The sequence below is a fragment of the Microcebus murinus genome, chromosome 6, assembly GCF_040939455.1.
Source record: "Microcebus murinus isolate Inina chromosome 6, M.murinus_Inina_mat1.0, whole genome shotgun sequence".
Lineage (NCBI taxonomy): Eukaryota > Metazoa > Chordata > Mammalia > Primates > Cheirogaleidae > Microcebus > Microcebus murinus.
Window position 1 is genome coordinate 91,329,661 of NC_134109.1, and position 22,147 is coordinate 91,351,807.

Here is a 22,147-nt window from a genome sequence, read left to right on the forward strand (position 1 = left end):
TCAAAGTTGTAAAAATTATGTTGCCTACCACTTGTGTGTTTATATAGAATTATTGTATATGTGGACCAGAGAGCAGAATCCCACCATATCATTTTATTCTGCCTTATTGTCCAGAGGACTGGAATGAATTTTTTAAAACAGAAAATAAAATTCTGACCATGTTATATGTCATTCTCTTACTTGAAATTAGTCTGTGATTCCACACTGGAAATAGGATGTGATTAAAATTGCTTAATACAGTAGTCCCTCCATCCCCTGTCTGTGGTTTTGCTTTCTGCAATTTCAGTTACCCATCGTTAACTGCAGTCTGAAAATATGGAAAATTCCAGAAATAAACATTTCATGTGTTTTAAATTGTGTGTCCTCCGGAGTAGTGTGATGAAATCTCATGCATCTCGCTTTGTCCTGCCTGGGACATGAATCATCTCTTTGTCCAGCATATCTGTGCTGTGTATACTACCCATCATTAGTCATTTAGTAGCCATCTCAGTTATCAGATCAAAAACACATGGTATTTCTAGGGTTTAGTACTATCCTAGGTTTCAGGCATCCACTGGAGGTTGTTTTAGAATGTATATCCTATGGATATGGGAGCCTGCTATAGAACACACAAGGACTTTCATGTTATGAGCCCTATTAATCTACCTTTCATTTCTGGTAATTCTTTCCTGTTGAGCTCCCTTGTTTTAGTTTCTAACACGACACTCTTTCAAGCTTCAATGCCTTTTCAAATCCTCTTCCCTCTGCAAAGAATACCTTCACACATCTGACAAAACCCACTCATAAATCATGTCCCACCATGAGTCCTTTCCAAACCCAATGTTCTCTTTGGCTGAAGTTAAGGGATCTTCTCTGCACTCCTATGTCACTTTGTTCATATATTTCATAGATTCTTATATTGTATTGTCATTGTAACTCAATTTTTCCAGGTTATACTCAAGACTATAAGTGAACAATCAATGGTGTATGAGATATGAGTTAAATTAGCCTTAATCTTTGACTCAGCACCTATCCAATTGCATCCGTAATTATGCTTGATGTACGCACCATGCCCAAGTGTTTCTTCTGCCATGGAAGCATGCAGTGATTTTTGATACCTCACAAGATAGTTAAAAGAATTCAATAAAAGAGCAGATAAAGTTTTTTGCAGACATTCTAGCAAGCACTAGGTACTCTATGAAGGCTAATGGCATTTCAACAATGCTCTGATTACTTTAATGGCTTTTCTTTCACTGTTTCAGCTCCCATATGATGACTTTCAGACATACTACACATGTTTTAAAGCTCATATCTCTTTTGATATGGTGGCAAATAAAGCAAACTATTTTCAAATAAGATAGTGAACAATATATTATCATCAGTGGGGAATTTATACTGTCTTATCACTGCAGGTCTTCAGAACAAATAAGTTTAAGGGAATTCCTAAGCTAGATGGGATAGAACTCAAAGTTATTTATGAACTTAGAGATCTCTTCCATTCAAATTTCCTTCAAAAATCATACTATAATAGGGGTAAAATATCAGGAGAGGAAACACAACTTTTTTTAGTTTTATCTTAGAAAACTTTACATTGATTATCAGGTATTAATTTTAAGTATTTATTTTTAGAGGTAACCAGTGAATAAATATTTCTTATTATAGCAAAAATTCACTACATATACCAAAATGAAATTACAGAATTTAGAGCTAGAAGTGTAGATGCTCATCAAACCTTCTTATTTTACTTATATGTGAAGGAAAACTGATCATGGCAATGATTTTTTTAATTTGAGATAGTCCTTTTCACTTGTTTATTTTTGCTTTCATTGCCTGTGGTTTTGTTGTCAATATCCAAAAAAAAGAAAAAAAATTGCTATGACCATGTGTCTTTTTCCCTAAATTTTCTCTTGGGGTTTTATGGTTTCAGGTCTTACATTTAAATCTTTAATACATTTTGAGTTAATTTTTGTATACAGCATAAAGTAAAGGTCCAATTTTATTCTTTTGTATGTGGATATACAGTTATTCCAATAATATTTTTGAATAGATTTTCTCTCTTCATTGTATATTTTTGATACTCTTATCAAAGATTAGTTGACCATATGTGTGTAGGTTTATTTCTTGGCTCTCCTTTCTATTGCATTGGTCTATGTGTCTGATTTTATGCTGATACCATCTTATTTTGATTATGATACCCTTGTAATATTTTTGGAAATGAGGATGTGCGATGCCTCCAGCTTTGTTCTTTTTTTTAAATCAAGATTACTTTGGCTATTTGGGAACTTTTGTGGTTCTATATGAACTTTAGAACTTTTTAAAATTAATATTTCTGTGAAAAAATGCCTTTGAAATTTTTGATAATGGTTGCATTGAATCTGTAGATTAATTTGGCGTTTGAACGAAGCAAATTTTTCCAATCCATCAATACAGGGATATTTTCCCATTTTTTGTGTCTTTCCTCAGTTTCTTTTCAACAGTGTATTGTAGTTTTTAGTGTATCATTACAGTTTTCAGTGTACAGATCTTTCGTCTCCTTGCTTAGATTTATATGTAACTATTTTTGGTGCTATTATAAATAGGAATGTTTTCTTTATTTCTTTTTCAAAAAAAAATTGTTGGTGTATAGAAATACTACTAATATTTATACTTGGTCTTAGCCAAAAGGCTGAGAAGCAATAAAACACTACTAGTTTTTGTATATTGATTTGTATGTATATCTGCCATTTTACTGAATTTTTAAATTAGTTTTAATAGGTTTTGATGGAGTCATTATGGTTTTCTATATACAAGACTATGTTACCTGCAAACAGAAACAATTAATCTCTTGCTTTCAAATTTAGATGCATTTTTGTTTTCTTATCTGATTCCTCTGGCTGGAACTTCCAGTACTATGTTGGATAGACGTAGTGAAAATGGCCAGATTCCTCTGGCTAGAACTTCTGGTACTATGTTGGATAGATGTAGTGAAAATGGCCACAGTTTTCTCATTCTCTTTCAGCTTTTCACTGTTGAGTATGATGTTAGCTGTGGACTTATTGTATATAACTTTTATTATGTTGAGGTATATTCCCTCTGTACCTAATTTGTGAAGAGTTTTTATTGTGACAGGATGTTTAATTTTGTTAAATGCTCCTTCCACACCTATTGAGATGATTATATATGTTTTTTTGTTCATTCTGTTAATGTGGTTTATCACATTTATTGATTTGCATATGTTGAATCATCCTTGCATCCCAGGGATAAATCCCAATTGATATGGTATGTAATCCTTTTAATGTGCTGTTGAATTTAGTTTGCTAGTATTTGGTTGAGGATTTTTTGTATATGTGTTTATCCGGAATATTGACCTGTAATTTTCATCTCTTGTAGTATCCTTGCCTGGCTTTGATGTAAGTGTAATTCTGGTTTTATAAAAGGAGGTGGTAGTATTCCCTCCTCTTCACATTTTTTGGAGCATTTGAGTAATACTGAATCTACTTCTTTAAATTCTTGCTAGAATTCACCTATGAAGCCATCTGCCTTGGACTTTTCTTTGTTGGGAGGTTTTTCAGTACTTCTTTAATCTCCTTACATATTATTGATCTATTCTGATTTTCTATTTTTTCATGTTTCCATCTTGGTAGGTTATATGTTTCTAGTAATTTATCCATTTCTTCTACGTTATCCAATTTGTTGTTGTATAATTGCTCATAATGGTCTTTATGATCTTTTGTATTTTTGTGGTATCTGTTATAATGTTTTCTATTTCTTTCATAATTTTATTTGAGTCTTTTTTTTCTTGATTAGTCTAGCCAAAGCTTTGTCTATTTTATTTATATTTAAAAAAACAACTTGTTCATCTATCTCTTCCATTGTCTTTGTAGTCTCTATTTAATTTATTTCTGCTCTAATCTTTATTATTTCCTTTCTTCTGCTAACTTTTAGCTTAATTTGATCTTTTTATAGTTCTTGAGGTACAAATTTAGGTTGTTTGAGATTTTTTTTCTTAATGTATACTTTTATTGCTATGTATTTCCTTATTAGAATTGCTTTTGCTGTATCCCTTAAGTTTTGGTATGTTGTGTTTCCATTTTTATTTGTCTCTAAATACTTTTTTATTTCTCTTTTGATTTCTTCTTTTACTCATTGGTTGTTCAGGCGTGTGTTAATTTCCATCTATTTGTGAATTTTCTAAAATTCATCTTTTTATTGATTTTTAGTTTCACATGCTATACTTAGAAAAGATTCTCAATATGATTTCAGTCTTGAACTTTGTTAAGCTTAGTTTTGTGATTCAGTGTAATCTACACTGGAGGTTTTTCCATGTGCACTTGAGAGGAATATGTATTTTTATGCCATCGTATAAAATATTGAGTCATTTTTAAATTAAAAAGATGGTTATTAAATAAAAGAACCTTGGAAAATGCAAAGAGTATACAGAGTATACAAATACAAAGAGTATACAGAAAGTAGAAAAAATATTTTAATCTATTGAGGTTGAACAACTGTTAACATTTTGGTGATGTTCTTTTCAAGGCTTTTTCTATGTATAAATATTCTTGTTTTTCATAGTTATTATTATAAACATGTTATTTTCTAATTTTTATTTCATAAGCTATAAAAATTTGTTATATTTTCACTTAATCTTTACATGAATTGATTTTCATGGTCATAAGTTATGCATTAAGGTCATAGAATAAAATTTTCATCCTGTAATGTCTAGACTTTATTAGGTATGTTTTCCTAATCTTTTTCTGATAAATAATGAAGCAATGCTGATCCTCACACATAAACTTTTTTCAGTATTTAAAATTATGTTAGTTTACTAGGGCTGCCATAACACAGTATCACAAACTGAGTGGTTTAGAACAACAGACATTGTTTTAGAGTTCTGGAGTCTAGAAGTTTAAGTTCAACATGTTGGCAGGGCCATACTTCCTCTGACAGTATTAGGGAAGGATCTGCCTAGGCCTCTCTCCAAGTTTCTGACAGTTTGCTTGGCTTGGGGCAGCCTAACTCCAGTCTTTACATGATGTACTGCTTGTGTGTGCATCTATCTGTAAATTTCTCCTTTGTATAAGAACACTAGTCACATTGAACTAGGAGCCCATTCTGCTCTAGGATAACCTCATTTTAATTAATTGAATCTACAGAGATCCCAATTTTACAATAAGGCCACCTTCTGAGGTACTAGAGATTAGGAGTGTAACATATAAATTTGAGGGAGGGTACACAATTCAACCCATAACAAAAATAACTTTCTTAGCATTGATTTCCAAAAATGGAAATTTCTTATCAAAACATTTTATTGATAGACATCACTGAAAGTTTCTGAAACTGTTATTATAATTTTACTCTCATCAACTATGCATGATGGTGTTTGATTCATGATATTCTCAACAGCCTTGGGGATTACTTTTATTAAAATTAACATATTTAATCTTCGCTAATTTTGTAATCATAGTTAGGCATAGTTTTAATAAAGTGAATAATTTTTTCATGCTTATTTACCATTACTGCATTCTAATTTGTGAATTGTCTGTTATTTCTAAATTTGAACATCCATTCTCATTTTATAAACCTGGCTTATAAAATGAGGTTAATTATAAAATAGGTTTAATAAATACTTCTTTCTCTTTTTAGTTTTTTTTTTATTTTACTAATTTTATGTTCTTTAATACATATGGAACTTGGTGGCATATGAATGAAATGAGGATACAGTTGAATATTACAGATACTATTGAATATTACAGATATATAACTAATTGTGTAAGGGCCATTTTCTGACCAGTGCTTCTCTATCTTTTATAAAAGTGTTTCCTTTCTTAGTCATTGAGTTCTTAAGTATGATAGTGTCTTAGTTATATTTCATTTCATTAATCTTTTAGTCTATTATTTTGCCAGACTAATATTTTAGTCTATTATTTTGTATTTTTAATCTGTTATACCATTTAGATGTTATAGATTTTTAGTATTTTTTTGTTCTCATAATGTTAATTTTTAAAAGTCTTAGATATTTTCACTTGTTTATTAACCCAGTTACACTTAAAATTAGGATGATTTGAAGTTACAACAACCTACCACTGGGATCTTGACTGTTAAATCTGAATTTGTTAGATTATAATCCATTCTCCCTATATAGGAAAATGAAATAATATTTTCCTTTCTTCAGATTTTTAGATACTTCCAGAAGCTGATATAGCTTATTAAAGTTGTTCGTTTAATATTCAGAAACATTTATTGGTCATCTGCTATATTTCAGGAATGTGGTAGAAGCTAGGAAAAAGAACTTTAAAAATCAGACTACCATTAAGGAGCTCCAATATGGGGAGGATTACAGATGAGGAAACTGGGAAAGGATATGCATTAGCAAAGAGGAATGCACAGGACACTTAAACCCAGGTCCAGGAGAGAGGGTTTTACTTTGACTGAGTTTTGGAGGATGACAGGCAATTAGATGAGGAAGGGAAAAAGTTGTTTTAGAGAAAGGGAACAGCAAATGCAAAGTCACATAGATTTCAAAGAGCTTGGCACAGAAATGGAACTTTGAGAATATAATTGTGACTGAAGCTTAGGATGTGAATGAGAAATGATGAGTCATGCGACTGCAGTAGGCATGGATTTGATGTTCTTTCAACATGGCTTTGTGTATCATTGGTGGGTTTTAAGACTGGCATAATCATATCTATATCTAGAAACGTTTCAGTATAGAATATAGCAGGGAGAAAAAGGAGTCAAAGTGAACAAAAAAGCTTCACTGATAATTAATAAATATGTATTCAATAAATGAATGAGCGAATGAATGAAACATTGAATGAGTCAATGTATTACCAGATTTAGTAGTTGAAAAGTAACTGATGACTGGTAAGCTTGCATTCATTTAGTAGAATGGTTTAGATGGAAGATAGATATTAATGGGAGTCAATGAAAACAAATTACTCATTCAAAGTGTTAGATATTTGAAATGAGATCTCTGTTCATTGTTTTCCAACTAGTTATGGCTAGTGTATAGGAAATAACATTATTATTTTGTTTATGGTTTGAATATATAGATTCTTTAAGTATTTTAGTTACCTTAACAGTTTTCCAGATGATTTTATTTTGTTTTTCTTCCTAGATATAAAGTTATAATTCTTAAAAATACTAACAACTTTTTATCTTGCCTTCTAATATTTATATTTTTTTTTTATTTCAGAATTTTACAGGAGTATATACGCTTTGGTTACATAATTTGCTTTTGTACAGTTTGAGTCAAAGTTATAAGTTTTTAAAAAATATATTGGCCAGAATTTCCAGAAATAAATTAAAATGACATTTCTGATCAGTTTTGTTTTTCTTTTAATGATTATTGCAATGCCCTAATATTTTACACAGAATCTGATGACTCCTAAAATAACATTTTTTAACACAAACTTAAGGAAAACCCATTTCAATCCTATTTAAAGAGTTTTTAAAAATTATTTAGAAGGTTTTAGAATTTCATCAAATGACTTTTTGGCACCTATACAGATATGTATCTTCTGACCAACTGAGATATTAAATTAGTCATTCCATGATTTAAATCATATGTGGTTAAAATTTTCTTGGGTATGGTATATTATTCTGAAATAATGCTGAATTTTATTTTCTATATTTTATATAGTATTTTAAAATATTTATGGCCATAAATTTGTCTTTTATTACTTTACAACGTACTGTGTCCTGTTTTATATTTGAAGATAAGCCTGAGATATTGTAAAATCTGCACAAAAATAGTTAGTTATGGTAATTAAGCAATCAATACTTGTTAAGTCAAGAAAACCAATACATTTCAGATTTTATCAGTAAAGGTCATCATTGAGCTACATGACCTTGGGCAAATCTTTATCTTTCTGGGGCTCATCTATATAAATAAGGAGTTTGGACTAAATTAATTTCAAGATCACTCCAGCTCTAGCATTCTGCCAACATATTCATAGAGAAGTTTCTCCAGCTTTATGCTAATTAGCAAAGCTATATTAATAAGTATAAGAGCAATAGTACTGTGTAAAGTAGTAATAGATCATGTCCTATGACCCTGGCAGATTTAGACCTGAGTTTAAAAAACAAACAAACAAACAAACAAACAAATAAACTCAGTAGTCTATTCTACTTGGGTCCATGAGCAGTAAGGACTGAAAATTGTTGACCCTATGATTTATCTGAAATTGCATTTGAAGTTTTGACCAACCACCGTTCATTATTTTGTTCAGCTCACCTGAAACATTGGGTCTAAAGAACACCAGGTGGGAGATCAGGAGCCTTGGATTTGTGTACCATTTCTGCCATTTACTAGCTTTCTCATCTTAATCAAGTCACCTAACCCCTTTAGGCATTAGTTTTTTTACTTGTAAGATGACATCAATTTAATTAATTTTTTATCTCTCAAGTTCTGTGATATGAGTATCCATAAATAAATAATGCCTTAATAATATGAATTTAATTATATAGTCACCTGAAGTTTACTTTCACAAATATTGATCTTAATTGATCCTCTCAATAATGTTGTGAGGCAATTAGGCAAAGTACTTGTGACCTTATTTTAAAGTGGACCTAGATGCAGCAGTCCTCAACCCTTTTGGCACCAGGGACGGGATTCATGGAAGACAATTTTTCTGCATTCCAGAGGTGGGGTGGGGATTTTCAGATGATTCAAGTGCATTACATTTACCATGCACTTTATTTCTATTATTATATTGTAATATATATTGAAATAATTATACAACTCCTCATAATGCAGAATCAGTGAGAGCCCTCAGCTTGTTTTCTGCAACTAGAGAGTCCCTTCTGGGGATGATGGGAGACAGGGACTGTAAACACAGATGAAGCTTTGCTCATTTGCTCACCTGCCACTGAAATGCTGCTGTGTACCCCACTTCCTAACAGGCCATGGACCAGTACCAGTCCATAGCCCGAGGGTTGGGGACTGAGGCTCTAAAGAATTTGTTTGCCCAGTGTGTTTAGTCAGTGGCAGAGCCCTAACCTGGGCCCAAGACTTCCAGTTCTTCAATGTATTCTTTTCTTAATATGACATGCTGTCTTTCATTAAATCCCATAATCATTCTATTATACTTTTCAAGCATTCTGTTACATTTTCCAGCTCTTTAAATTATGAGAACCAACTATCCCTGTTCCCTTGGGGTTCAGCCTTGAAACTCTATTTATGATTTTAAACAATGTAACATATTAACACTTTGTTCATGTATATGTTTAAATGACTTTTTTGAAAAAGCACTCCATCTAACATTTATCCCTTCTTTTCCTGATTCTCTTTCAGATAGCAGTTCTGTGGATGAAAAGGTTTTAAATCATGCTTTTTCTTCCCTCCTGAGGGATCTTGTCTTTTGTATATGTTTGTGACATATTAGACCTGTTTTGGTTCCTCTATTTTAGTTGTGAAATGTGCATGCTATCCCAGCTTTCCATTCTTTGGTTGTCCTTTAAGTGTGCTCCTGGTATGTTGCGTTTATGAAGAGGTCACACCTTGCCAGCTGCGCTTACTTTAGCTTACACTTGCCAACCTGGGGGTCTGCTACGGTCAAACACAGCATCTGTTCTTAAGTCTGGCTAATCATGACCTTCCTGACGGATTCATGATCTTCACTGCACATGTCAAGTTTTAAGGGCAAATAGTATTTGGAATATGATATATTTTCCTGGACTCTGCCAGTGCTTTTGTTTAAATGCTGACAGCTAATTTCAAAACTTCCACTCACAAAAACACAGTAGCTTTGACTTGGAGCTGACCCTGCTTAGCATCTGTCATACTAGGTGTTACGTGTGTAGTGCAGTTGACCCATGTCCCAAACTCACGTACGTACAGCTGTAGTATGCTAAAAACCTGTTTGCTTTGTTTTTTCTCATTCTTCATTTAAGGCTCGGATAGTAAGTGGCAATGGTTTGGATGCTTCCAAATTCGCTGCACTCCAGGTGTGTGGTGGGTAAGTACATCCATAAACTTTCTAATTCATTTTATTCCTTGATTATATTTGGCTGTGCTTGCAACATACTCATTTTGAATGCAGGATGTTGCATGATGGTTTAATTAGCTAGCCTCACTGTTGCTTTCCTTTTTCACAATATCTTTTGATCTGCTTATTTACACTTAATGATTTGTGCATGAACTTTTTTTATGTCAATAACTTATTGAATATAATTTGTACCATTATTTTTCTAGTTGCATACTATTGCATTTGATGGATTTATCAAAGTATTTAAAATTTAATCACAAAAATAAGGCGTAAACTTTATTCTCCATGGAAAATATTCAAATAAGAAGCATCCTCTTTCATGGTAAAAGTTACAAACTGGTATCACTTGGGCATGAAGATTCATAGGCCTTTTTCTCTGTGCTTACATACATATCTATGTTCATATAAAATAAATAATTTTGCATTGTGATCTCTGTGCATTTTAACATAAATTAGGTCATTCTATACCTGAATAAATAAGAACTAGTTTAATGCTGACTTTTTACCTGGTACTATTATAATTATTTCATATATAATGACTCATTTAATCCTTACAGTGGCCTTATGAGGTAAGTACTATTTTGATCCTCATTTTACAAAAGAGGAAACAATGTACAAAGTACTTGAAAATATTTTCCTTGATACAGCTAATAAGTGGCAAAGTCAGTATTCAAGCTCAGTATAATTCTAAAGTCTATGATCTTATTCATAATGCCATATTGCCTCTACAACTTGCTTTTTTCTTTTTCTCTTTTCTTCCATTTAATAATATGCCTTGCAAAACTTTCCAATTCATTATTTTTGAATGATGTAAATATTAAAACATTTATGTAATGTTTATTTGTTCATTCTTCATTAGTGAATTTTCAAAATTATTTCTGTGTCATTGTAAATAATACAGTAGTGAACATATAGTAATAGAGTTTTAAAGTGTAATTTGTGGAACAAACTTTATGTATAGTTTATATCTATGTATCTCCATATGCATATAAATATATACTAGATGTTTTATAAGTTTTGAAATTTACATTTATGTACAATATAAATAGAAGCAAAATTTAGATGTATATTTAGTTATTTGTAGGTGAAAAGTTTCACAGTTCTGTTTTATAATACTCTCATTCTTTGAGAGTTAAACCCATCCATGTTACTTTTTTCAAATTTGAAGCTCCTGCAAAATAATATATATGAATCATTTTTATTTTTATTTTCCCAAGTGATTAATATGTTATATCTATTACATCTATAAATTTGATGTGCTTAAAATAAATATGTGAAGAATTACTCACATTCCTATTCTAATGTCACAATAATTTAAATAAGTTACAAAAACCAGCTGTGATAAAAGCTGTCGATGACATATCGATAAAAATTCAGGTAATAAATAGACTGCTCTCTCTCCACTAACCCACACATATTGTGTCTTTAAGCTCACTAAAAATAATAACTTGGCCAATTAAATAAAATGGTTACCTTAGTCAATAATTAAGTTGCATTCTAATTTAATTATGAAAAAATATTATAAAATAGTGTCATGAGCCTGGAGGTTTATTTTAGTTTATGATCTTACCGACTCTGCAATTTCTCATCACCTACAGAATTCATCACTTTGTAATAATTTGATTTCCTGACTCATGTCCGAATATGGACTTTTATCATCGTCAAAGCATCAGAGTTAATCTATATCTGTGTTTTTGTTAAATGCATGCAGTGTAAATGTCTAGCTAAAATAGGCCATCTTGGTCTTTTGAATAGATACTTTTAATATTGTTATTTTTTCTGAAACTGCCTCTTTCAAGGGACTTTCCAGGGGATTTCGGAATTATGATATTATGGGAAGGGGTGATAATTTTCAGTGAACAAGAGGATTTGTCATTGTCTGACTGCTGATTTCCTCTTGAAGAACCTGACGGGTATATTTAAATATAAACTTTCAATCACAAGCTCTTTCAGAAGGATTTGCTTATTTTACTTTTCCTACAAATATTTTTAAATATCCTTTTAAATAAAATGAAATATTAATAGTACTATAATTCCTCTCATCTCACAACTTCTATTATCCTGAAAAACTGAGACTGGAGGAGACTTTCAAAATAGGAAGTCACTGCTGTTTCATGACAATGCTACGATATTCTTCACTTTTCTGCCTTCATCATCCCTGATCAGTGCAAAGCCAAACCACATTCACCCTGCTCCTCCCCCTTCTCAAGTGTCAATGAAAGAATAATCTATACACACTGAAACCAGATAATGGAATTAACGATTCTGCTTTCTAATTGCTGCTCAGCTGTCTGTACATTTCCTGTAAGTGTTTCTTGAAAATACATGCCAAACTTTATTCTCTTTTTCCCTTTTGTCACAATAAAACTTCACATGGGCTCTGGGAAAGGAATTGGGAGAGGGAGAGAGAGAAGGTGAACAGAAAAAAATAAATAAATGGAAAAGGGAAAAACCTGGAAGGATGCATATTTTGGTGAAATCAACAAATTTTGCATTTTACACCTTTTAGTACTTTTATAAGATTTTGATCACTTTTGCAATATATGTAAGTTAAGAGTCACATATAAAGCACGTACCAAGACAGAATTAGAAGTACCAGAGGTTTATTGGAGGGAAATGTGTCAAAGATAAAATGGAGAAACAGCAGAAGTAAGAAGAACCTTTTCTGGGTTCCTACTTGTTTGCATCATTCCTATAGTATATATTAATATTAGTTTCTTAAGTTATATGAATTTAACAAGATTCTTATCCTGCAACTGGATTTTAAGGTCTTAAGGAGCTTAAAGGAAGTCAACTTGCTTAAACCATTGCAGGTGGAACAACCAGACACTCTCTTAATTAAGAAAATGAAAGCAATAAGGCCACCAACTTTCTAAAACCCATGGAACAAGAATGAGTTGCTGAGCCATTCACTTTCTATGGCCAAGAATACTGCCTGTCTCATTTTGGCCTACCAGATCTCTTTAGTTCAAGGTCAGCTGAATGCTTCACTAGGCTCTGATGGAGATTTCTCAGGAGCACTTGCAATCGTCTCTATTTAGAAAGACATGGGATCATCAGAGTACATTTTGATATCAGCCACAGAAACTGGGCATTAGCCTGCCTACTTCAGTGTGTGGATTGATGAAACATCACTACAACCATGGACCCTTTTACTGGGCAATACATTTTGGCATGGTATCTGTGAAATTAAGGTAAAATTTGTTATCTATAATCTAAATCAGTCTTATAAATACCATAGTTTTCTTGGGGTAGATTATCAATAATTCCTTTTAGGCATATCTTTTCCCAAATAGATAGTGGCAAAAATTCATGAAACTAGTTCAAAGAATTAAGAAAATGGAACTGTCATACTCAAGCTACTAATAGCTCATCGTTCACCAATTTATAGATTGGCACCTTTTTCATCAGCTCATTTTCTGGCCTGAGTTTGTAGCTTAACCCTTTGTACTCGCTTGCTTTTTTCTCGATTCCTTTATTCTACTGGAGATTTAATTTTTTAAATACCCCAGATTTTACAAGGCGCGGCAGTAGAATAAAAAACTGGAGTTTCTTTTCATACAAACTTATTTATTTGGATTTTTTTATATTTCATATTATTGATACATTCAAAGAGCAATTTTAATCTCTGTAATTTTTGCTAATCGTGTCGAGTCACACTCGACATCTGAGTGCAAAGGGTTAAGATTCTTTCTTGCTTAGTAATAGACCGTAAATCTAGAAAGGACACTTGAATATTACCCACAGTCGATCCAATTATATTGTATAAAACTCCCCCACTCATTCTCTGGTAATATTAGAGAATATATCCCTGTGTCTTTACACATATCCAAGAAACCTGATATCTAATGTACTAGAGGCCATCTTGTGTGCTTAAGAGGCATATGATAGAAAATTCTTCCCCCCAGATTGTATTTTTACTTCCATTATTAATGGTATTTAAGAATGTAAAAGCTCAGGGTAATTCTGGGTTGCAAGCAAGGGCAAATTCAAATTTTACTCATTATATAAAAGTCATATTTTATTCTTAAGGAAGATAGGTTTATATTTTAGATCCAGAGGATTCATATGACCCCACATCCATATTGACCGAAGATGCAGACAGTGGCTCCACTTCAGGGAAGGAAATCACAGCTGTCATCCACTCTGACAGCTTTCCTTTAGCCAGTCCCTGGCACTGGATGCTTCCCTTCCTGATATGCACAGCGCTGGTTGGCTCCTCAGAAAGGGCCTGTTTCCCTTTCATCTTTAGATGATGGTCAATCAAATCAGACTCAACAAGAAATTTACCTTTCTCTGCCCTCTGTGAGCCACTAACTCTACCTCCTAGCATTTGAGACATACTTTAAAATTCTCCCAAATCAGGTACTTTTAAGAGACTAGTATTTTGGTAAGTCCATCTCATTTTAGTGAAATAAATTGTATCAGACACCCAATTCCTGAGGCCAGTCTTTTCTCACTTTAAAAAACTAAGGCCACCAACATAAGCTTAAGCACAGTGCTACTTCTTTCTTCTCACCCTTGTGTCTCCCATTCAAGATTTCTTTTTTTTTTTTCTCCAGGGTCTACATCAAAAAGCCACAAATACATCTCAAGCCAGTGCTAGTCTTATTCTCTTCTGGCTTTGAGCATCAAAGGAGGACCCATTTACTATAGCAGTTACTGGGGACAATCCAGCCTCAGGAAAATAGAATTCCTAGTAAAGAAACTTAAGGAGAGTGTATCTGTTGAAGAAAAACATATTACGTTGAGGCACAGTATTTTTCTAAAGCCTTTCCTGTGTTCAGTTTGGCCATGGAACATTTACATATTATTTTACATTTTCAGTTCTTTATAACAGATCCTTAATTATGACTCCTAAGTCTCTCGGGCTTAAATTTATTAGGAAATTAACAAATCTTCGATACAACACACATAATCAACTTTAGTGTTCTAATGCCTTCAAGATATTCTTTGAGTAGGAAGAATTAAGATCACTTACACATCCATTATGAACATAGTATTCCAGTAGTCTGTCTTAAAACAGTGACTTAAAATAGTTCAGCACTGTGGAGAATATCATCTGTTACACTGAGCAGAATAATCACTTGTGTTAGGAAATTACCAGCTATTAGCAAAGAACATTGAAAATAACCCCACTAAATGAGATGGGAAGTTGTAAGGATTATCAGGGCTCCTAAATCTGCTGATTCTTTCCAGAATGTTATTCATATGCCTAAGTACACCTAACATATATTAAAAAAAAAAAAAACTATTAGAAAAAAAAGAAGAGCACTGAAGATAATCTTTATATTTCCCATTAAAGAATATAGAGAGTATGTTTTAGGTCTCGTTTAGTAAATAAGCATCATACTCGATGAAGGTGGATAACATAGTCTTATTGGCAGACTATTTAATATTGCAATAGAACAGTAAAATAATCACTGCTGACAAAATAAGTTGCTTCTATAACATTGTAAGTAATTACTGCTTACTTATTTAAAGTAACAAGTTCATTTAATCCACAATACTTTCTTATATATTAAATAGCTTGTTGCCAGAACTGTACTTCAATTCTTAGACATGATGAGTTCTAAATCTACAACTAGTAGATTAAGGTCTTGTTTTTAGTCTTTCTTAGCATTTACAGTTTGAAATATAATAGGGTAAATATAAAGAAGCATGTTAATGAGATAATCTCTCAAATTCATAATTATTATAATGATATAACTAATACTTTTTTAAACATTGCAATATAACAGACCCATATCTAAGCATTATTTATTCATTACTTCCTTTAATCCTTGTAACTTCTTGAGGTAAATATTATGATTACTATTCACATTGTACAGATAAGGTAACTGAGGCTTCAAGGCAATAAACATGGTTATGATCAAACAGTTGACTAAATATCAGAGCTGAGATTTGAACTAGGTCTACCTGAACCCATGACTTGATGGTTTCACTGTTATGCCAAATTGATATAATTTGCAAATAAATTTTTGAATCAGTTCTATTATGCATTGTATTTTATATTTATATCATGTTTTGAGGGCTTTTTTTTTTTCTTTTTTCTTGAAACAAAGTCTCATTTTGTCACTCCAGCTAGAGTGCCATGGCGGCAGCCTAGCTTACAGCAACTTCAAACTCCTGGGCTCCAGTGATCCTCTTGTCTCAGCCTCCCCTGTAGCTGGGACTACAGGCATGTGCCACCATGCCTGGCTAATTTTTTCTATTTTTAGTAGAGAAAGGGTCTCCCTTTTGCTCAGGGTGGTCTTGAACTCCTGACCTTAAGCAATCCTGCCGCCTCAGCCTCCCAGAGTGCTAGGATTACAGGAATGTATATTTTGAGTTTAACATGAAATTATGTATTGGTCTGAAAAGGTTTCTGAATAGATGTATCAAATAAATATTGTAGATACATTTCTATCTTCATTTCAGAAAGGTATTTACAAAATAATTTTAGAATATCTCCTAGAAAAAATAACCTACATGAAGTAATAACAGGTTGAATGCCTGGACCCAATGTGTGATAATCTATAAATGATATTGTACTTGGGGAGGTTTTTAATGGAATGCTTCAGGAATTGCCTTTATATAGACTTTTTTATTGATATATACTAGATGTACATATTTTGAGGTACATGTGATATTTTGATACATTCATATAAAAATGGTAATCAAACCAGGGTAATTGACATAGCCATCATCTTAAACATTAACCTTTTCTTTGTGCTGGGAATATTTGAATTATTCTCTACTAGACATTTTGAAATATACAATAAATTACTATTTACTGTAGTTATCTATTTGTTGAACAAAATTTCTTCTATATAACTGTATGTTTATACCCATTAATCAACATCTCTTCATCCCCACCTCACCCATACTCTTCCTGGCCTCTGGTAGCTATCAATCTACTCTGTGTCTTCATATAATTCACTTTCTTAGCTCTCACATATGAGTGAGAACGCGTGCTATTTGTCATTCTGTGCTTGGCTTATTTCACTTAACATAATTGCCTCCATTTTTATCCATTTCACTGCAATGGGGTTTCTTTCCTATTTAGGGCTGAATAATATCCCATTGTGTGGTATGAGGGGTATGCGTGTGTATGTATATATACCAGGTTTTCTTTATCCATCCATTGGTGGACACTTAGGTTAATTCCCAAATCTTGGCTATTGTGAATAGTATTGCCATGAACATGACAGTGCAGATATATCTTTGATATACTGATTTCCTTACTTTTAGATGTATACCCAGTACTGGGATTGCTGGATCAAATGGTAGTTTTATTTTTAATTTTTTGACAAAAAATTATATTGTTTTCCATAATGGCTATACTAATTTACATTCCCACCAATAGTGGACAAATATTTTCCTTTCTCTGCATTCTCCCCAGCATTTTTCTTTTTTTGTCTTTTTGATAATAGCTATACTAACTTGGTAGATGATATCTCATAGTGGTTTTGATTTGTATTTTCCTCATGATTGGTGATGTTGAGCATTTTTCCACGTACTCGTTGGTCATTTGTATGTCTTCTTTTTGCCTGTTTTTGTATCAGATTATCATTTTTTTTGCTGCTATTTGAATTTCTTGTCTATTCTGTCTTATTATGCCCTTGTCAGATGGGTAGTTTGCAGATGTTTTCTCTCATTCTGTGGGTTGTCTCTTTACTTTGTTGATTCTTTCTTTTGCTGTGCAGAGGCTTTTTGTCTTGATATGATCCCACTTGTCTATTTTTGCTTTGGTTGCCTGTGCTTTTGAGATCTTAACTCAAAATATCTTTTTCCAGACCAATGTAGTGGAGTATTTTCCCAATGTTTTGTTCTACTAGTTTCAGATTTTGAGGTCTTAGATTTGCCTTTACTTCATTTTGAGTTATTTTTGTATGTGGTAAGAGATAGGGGTCTAGCTTCAGTTTTTGCATATATCGATCCAGTTTTTCCATCACTGTTTATTCAAGAGACTGTCTTTGCCCATTGCATGTTCTTGGTAACTTTGTTGAAAATTAGTTGGCTATAAACGTATGGACTTATATTTGAACTTTCTCTGTTCCATTGGTCTATGTGTCTGTTTTTATGCTGGTACTATGCTGTTTTGGTTGCTACAGCTTTGTAGTATATTTTGAAGTCAAATAGCATAATGCCTACAGCTTTGCTCTTGTTGCTCAAAATTGATTTGGCTATTTCGGGTTTTTTGGGTTCCATATACATTTCAGGGCATTTTTTTTCTATTTCTATGAAGAATGCCATTGGTATTTTAATAAAGTTTACATTGAATGTGTAGCTTACATTGCATAGTGCTGGTATTTTAACAAGGCAAATGTCCAAAAGTTATTAACATATTACAACAACGGGCTGAATCTAACAAGATCAAGTATAAATAGTGTATTGATCAAGATAAGCTAGGTTGAGACAGTAACAAACAACTACCAAATCTCAGTATATTAATGAAAGAAAGGTTTATTTCTCACCAATAAAACATTTTCAGTGCACATAGATACAGGGGAGGAGGACGCACTTTGTACTTCAAGGTTGTTCAGGGAGCTAGGCTGACAGAGGCTTTGTTTTGATACATGCTGAATCTGGAAAAGAGAGGGATTAGATAAGAATATCTTAAATTTCTTCAAATATTTAAAATATTGGGTATAGAAAAGGAGCTAAATTGTTCTGAGCTTCCTAGTGGACAGAACATAGATCATTGAAGAAATCACGTGAAAGCAGAATTCTGCTCAATATGAAGAGATATTTTCAGTGAGAGCTGTCTTTGTAAAACCTTAGTTTCCCTTTCTAGAGATATATAAACAGACTATGTCAGCAGTCCCCAAGCTTTTGGCACCAGGAACTGGTTTCATGGAAGACAATTTTTCCATGACTGGGGGTCAGGAGTTCAGGGGCATGTTCAGGAAGTGATGCAGGTGATGGAGAGTGTCTGTAAATACAGATGAAGCTTTGTTTGCTTGCCTGTGGCTCACCCCCTGCTGTGCAGCCCGGTTCCTGACAAGTACTGGTCCATGGCCTTGGGGTTGGGGACTGCAGGACTAGGTGATCACTTGCTAGAAATATTGCAAGGGAAACTTAAATATAAGATGCTTGATTCTTTAAATCCTCTTACAATTTTGAGATTCTATTGCATCCTATCCTAATATTATATCCTATCCAAATCAGATATAATCGCTGTATCAGTTAGATATTGCTATATAACAAACAACTCCAGAAATCAGTGGCTTAAAGCAATACATCCACAGATCTTGTCTAGATTCACTCACGCATATATGGCCAGCTAGAGAGGGGCCAGTAGTTGTCTCGCCATTTTGGGCAACAGGGAGGAATTGGACTCTGTGTCATGCATCATCCAGCTGGCCAGACCAAGTTTATTTACATGGCAGTGACATGATTCTAAAGGAACAAGTGGAAGCATGCTAGACCATTTGAATCTAAGGCTGGAACTGACAACCATCAGTTTTGCTGCATTCTATTGTGTAAAAAAGTCATTAAGTCTGGCTGACATTCAAGGAATGTAGAAATAGACTCTACCTTTTTATGGGAGAATTGAAAAACTGAAGCCTTTTTAAAAAATATAATCTAATATAAACATATATTATAATTAAATATTCCTCAAATTGCATATTTTTCATAATTGAAAGAAAATAGAATGTTATTTCCATATATTAATATTCACTTACAACATAGCATTCTTTGTATTTGGAATAATAAAAAGTAGCAATTGCGCAGTAAACATCAGAACCTCATTTTTGGTATTTACCCCATTATTTCAGCAACAACACAGGATAAAGCATGATTTACTTTCCAGAATAAAGTGTTCTGCAAATTTAAGGAGTCAATGTTTCCAATCTGGATTTATCAGGCCAGACTTTAGGGAGAAGGTGGCACTGAGTTGGGATTTAAAGTTTGGATACAATTTTGACGTGTGGATATGAAAAAGATAATGCAGACCAGGAAGCAGTACAAAAACTTGAGTAGCATCATGGCCAAGAGAATGTGTTGGGCAGTAGTGAGTCATTGCACATGAAGGAGAGAAGTGGAAAATTGTTTGCAAATGTAAATTCAAAGTTTGACTGTCTCATTACATGATATTAAATGTATTAATGTTTGAATGATGTATCTATAACTTGAAATATATCTATAACTCACATCTTATGAAATATGATTTAGGTGTTCTGGGAACATGGTGGTCAAACAATAACTACTGAGTGGTGATGACAATAAGGGAGAAGAAAACAACCCAAAGGGTACAAATTAGAGATAAAACGCTAAGTGAGGGCAAATTATATCTCCACTTCTTCCAACTGGGTAAGGGGAATTGAGGAGGGGAAAAATCCTATACTGCCTCTGAGTAAAAGACAGACAATAATGTGATATATGGATAAGTACAAAGAACTTAGGAGGCCTAGTTTTAAGTCTTGACTCCATCATTTATTAGCTTTGTGAATTTGGGCAGGCTGTTTAACCCATGAGTCTTAATGCCTCATTTGAAAAATGTAGATTATATACATAACATTATAATTGCAAAATCATTACTGTGTCTCAGCTTATTTTAAAATGTATCACACAATATAGAATATACTAGTTTTATAATATATTGTAGAAAAAGTAAAGCATTTCTCATGGTGATCAGAGGTAGAGTTTCCTGGGACTGAGGGTGTTCCCAGGATGCAGTGCTAAAACTAGGGAGGTCCTGAGCAAATAGAGAAGAGTTGGCCACCCTAGGTGTTCAGGGGGACTTTGGCTACCCTAGCTTGGCCACTGAAAGTGTTCCTCTGAGAAGACCAGCATAGCTATAACACACATATGGCTCACTAGAAGTTCTCATTTAGAGAATTAAATTAGGTGATATACTTCTGTCTACTTCTACTGGGGCAGCTCTACTTCTCTGGTCTTCTGCCTAAGAAAATGCATGGATTCAAGCTTGAGCCCTTGAAAAAGTAATTACCTACTTGAGCCTTCTACTTGGCATATTTCATTAGCCATGATTGTTTGCCTCTAGAAAATAGAAGGATCATATCTCAGGAAGCCAAAGTAGAGCTAATCTCCAGAAAGACAAAGGAATAGGGAAGAGAGAGGCCTCAAGAGATGGAATATGGGGTTCGTTTCTGAACTGAATTGCATCATGAGAAGGAGAAAGTAGACCTCATGCCCCATCCTTTTTCTAAAAACTTTGATGTTTGAATGAAGACATGGCAGATACTAATTTGTTCCCTTTCAGTGTGTGTTATGGTGTGTTTTCTGCTTTTGATATTAGCTTTTTAAACCTCTCAGCTGACAGCAGCCATTTCCTCCTTATTATTGCAAACTGGAGCATGGGCAGGATTTTATTTCACTATCTTTGGCAGGAGGACCTAGTTTTTGTTGGAGTCAAAGCTAGGAAACAGATCTTGCCAATGCTTAGAAACTTGACACTTCCTGCATCACACCATTAAACATCTGCCTACTGGCAGTATGTCTTACTTATTATACTTTAGCTATTTCACGCTCACTGTTGAGCAGGCTACAATAGAACTGTCTAGTAAACATGCTGATGTAATAACTTCTAAGTTTCTCTAGCATTCAAATTCTATTTAAATCACTAGACCATGCAGAATGAACACAGTAAAAGTTGGACACAATGTTAATATCAGTGGATTTAGCAGAGAGGAAAACTAATGGAAGAGGACTATCTCATTTCAATCAAAATCAAATCAACTTGGTGCATTGAGGGTATGCCAAGTGCAAAGCACTGCTCATTCTATGGGTCTTGTTTGATCAGATCAGAGGACATAGAAGCATAAGGCTCTCTCTCTCTCTTTGTGCATGTCATATTTAGTTAAGGAGATAGTTGAGAGAATCAGTCAGACAAGGGACCATAGGAACTAGAAAGAAAAACCAGGTGGCCCTGTGGCCAGAATGTACCTTAAGGGTCTCTTGGCATTTAAGCACCCTGAATTAGCAACTGAGTTAGGGGTCCAGTTTGGTAGGTGGATGAGGTATTATTGGGGTATAAGGATTTTGAAGATAGGCTAGTGCCAAATTGGGAAAGGCCTTAAATGTTAGGCTAAGAAGCATGTGGTTTTTGCTTGTGTTTTCTAACCTGTTTTTCTAATTCCAAATATCTCACGGATATGTTGGTTTAGCATTGTGTTCATGGTACCCTAGAGAAAGTACTAGAAGACTGGGAAGGCAGAAGGGTCATGTGCACCTACCTCTTCCCTTAGATA

At 33.4% G+C, this 22,147-nt stretch overlaps 1 protein-coding gene across 1 annotated transcript in view; it reads left to right on the forward strand.

The window, feature by feature from the left end:
- The window catches only part of UNC13C (unc-13 homolog C), a 493,476-nt gene that overhangs the window by 102,572 nt on the left and 368,757 nt on the right, over positions 1–22,147 (forward strand). The window contains exons 2-3 of the mRNA XM_076004387.1: positions 9,254–9,276; positions 9,853–9,917. Of these exons, the coding sequence (XP_075860502.1) occupies positions 9,254–9,276; positions 9,853–9,917 (88 nt within the window). The remainder of the gene's footprint in view (positions 1–9,253; positions 9,277–9,852; positions 9,918–22,147) is intronic.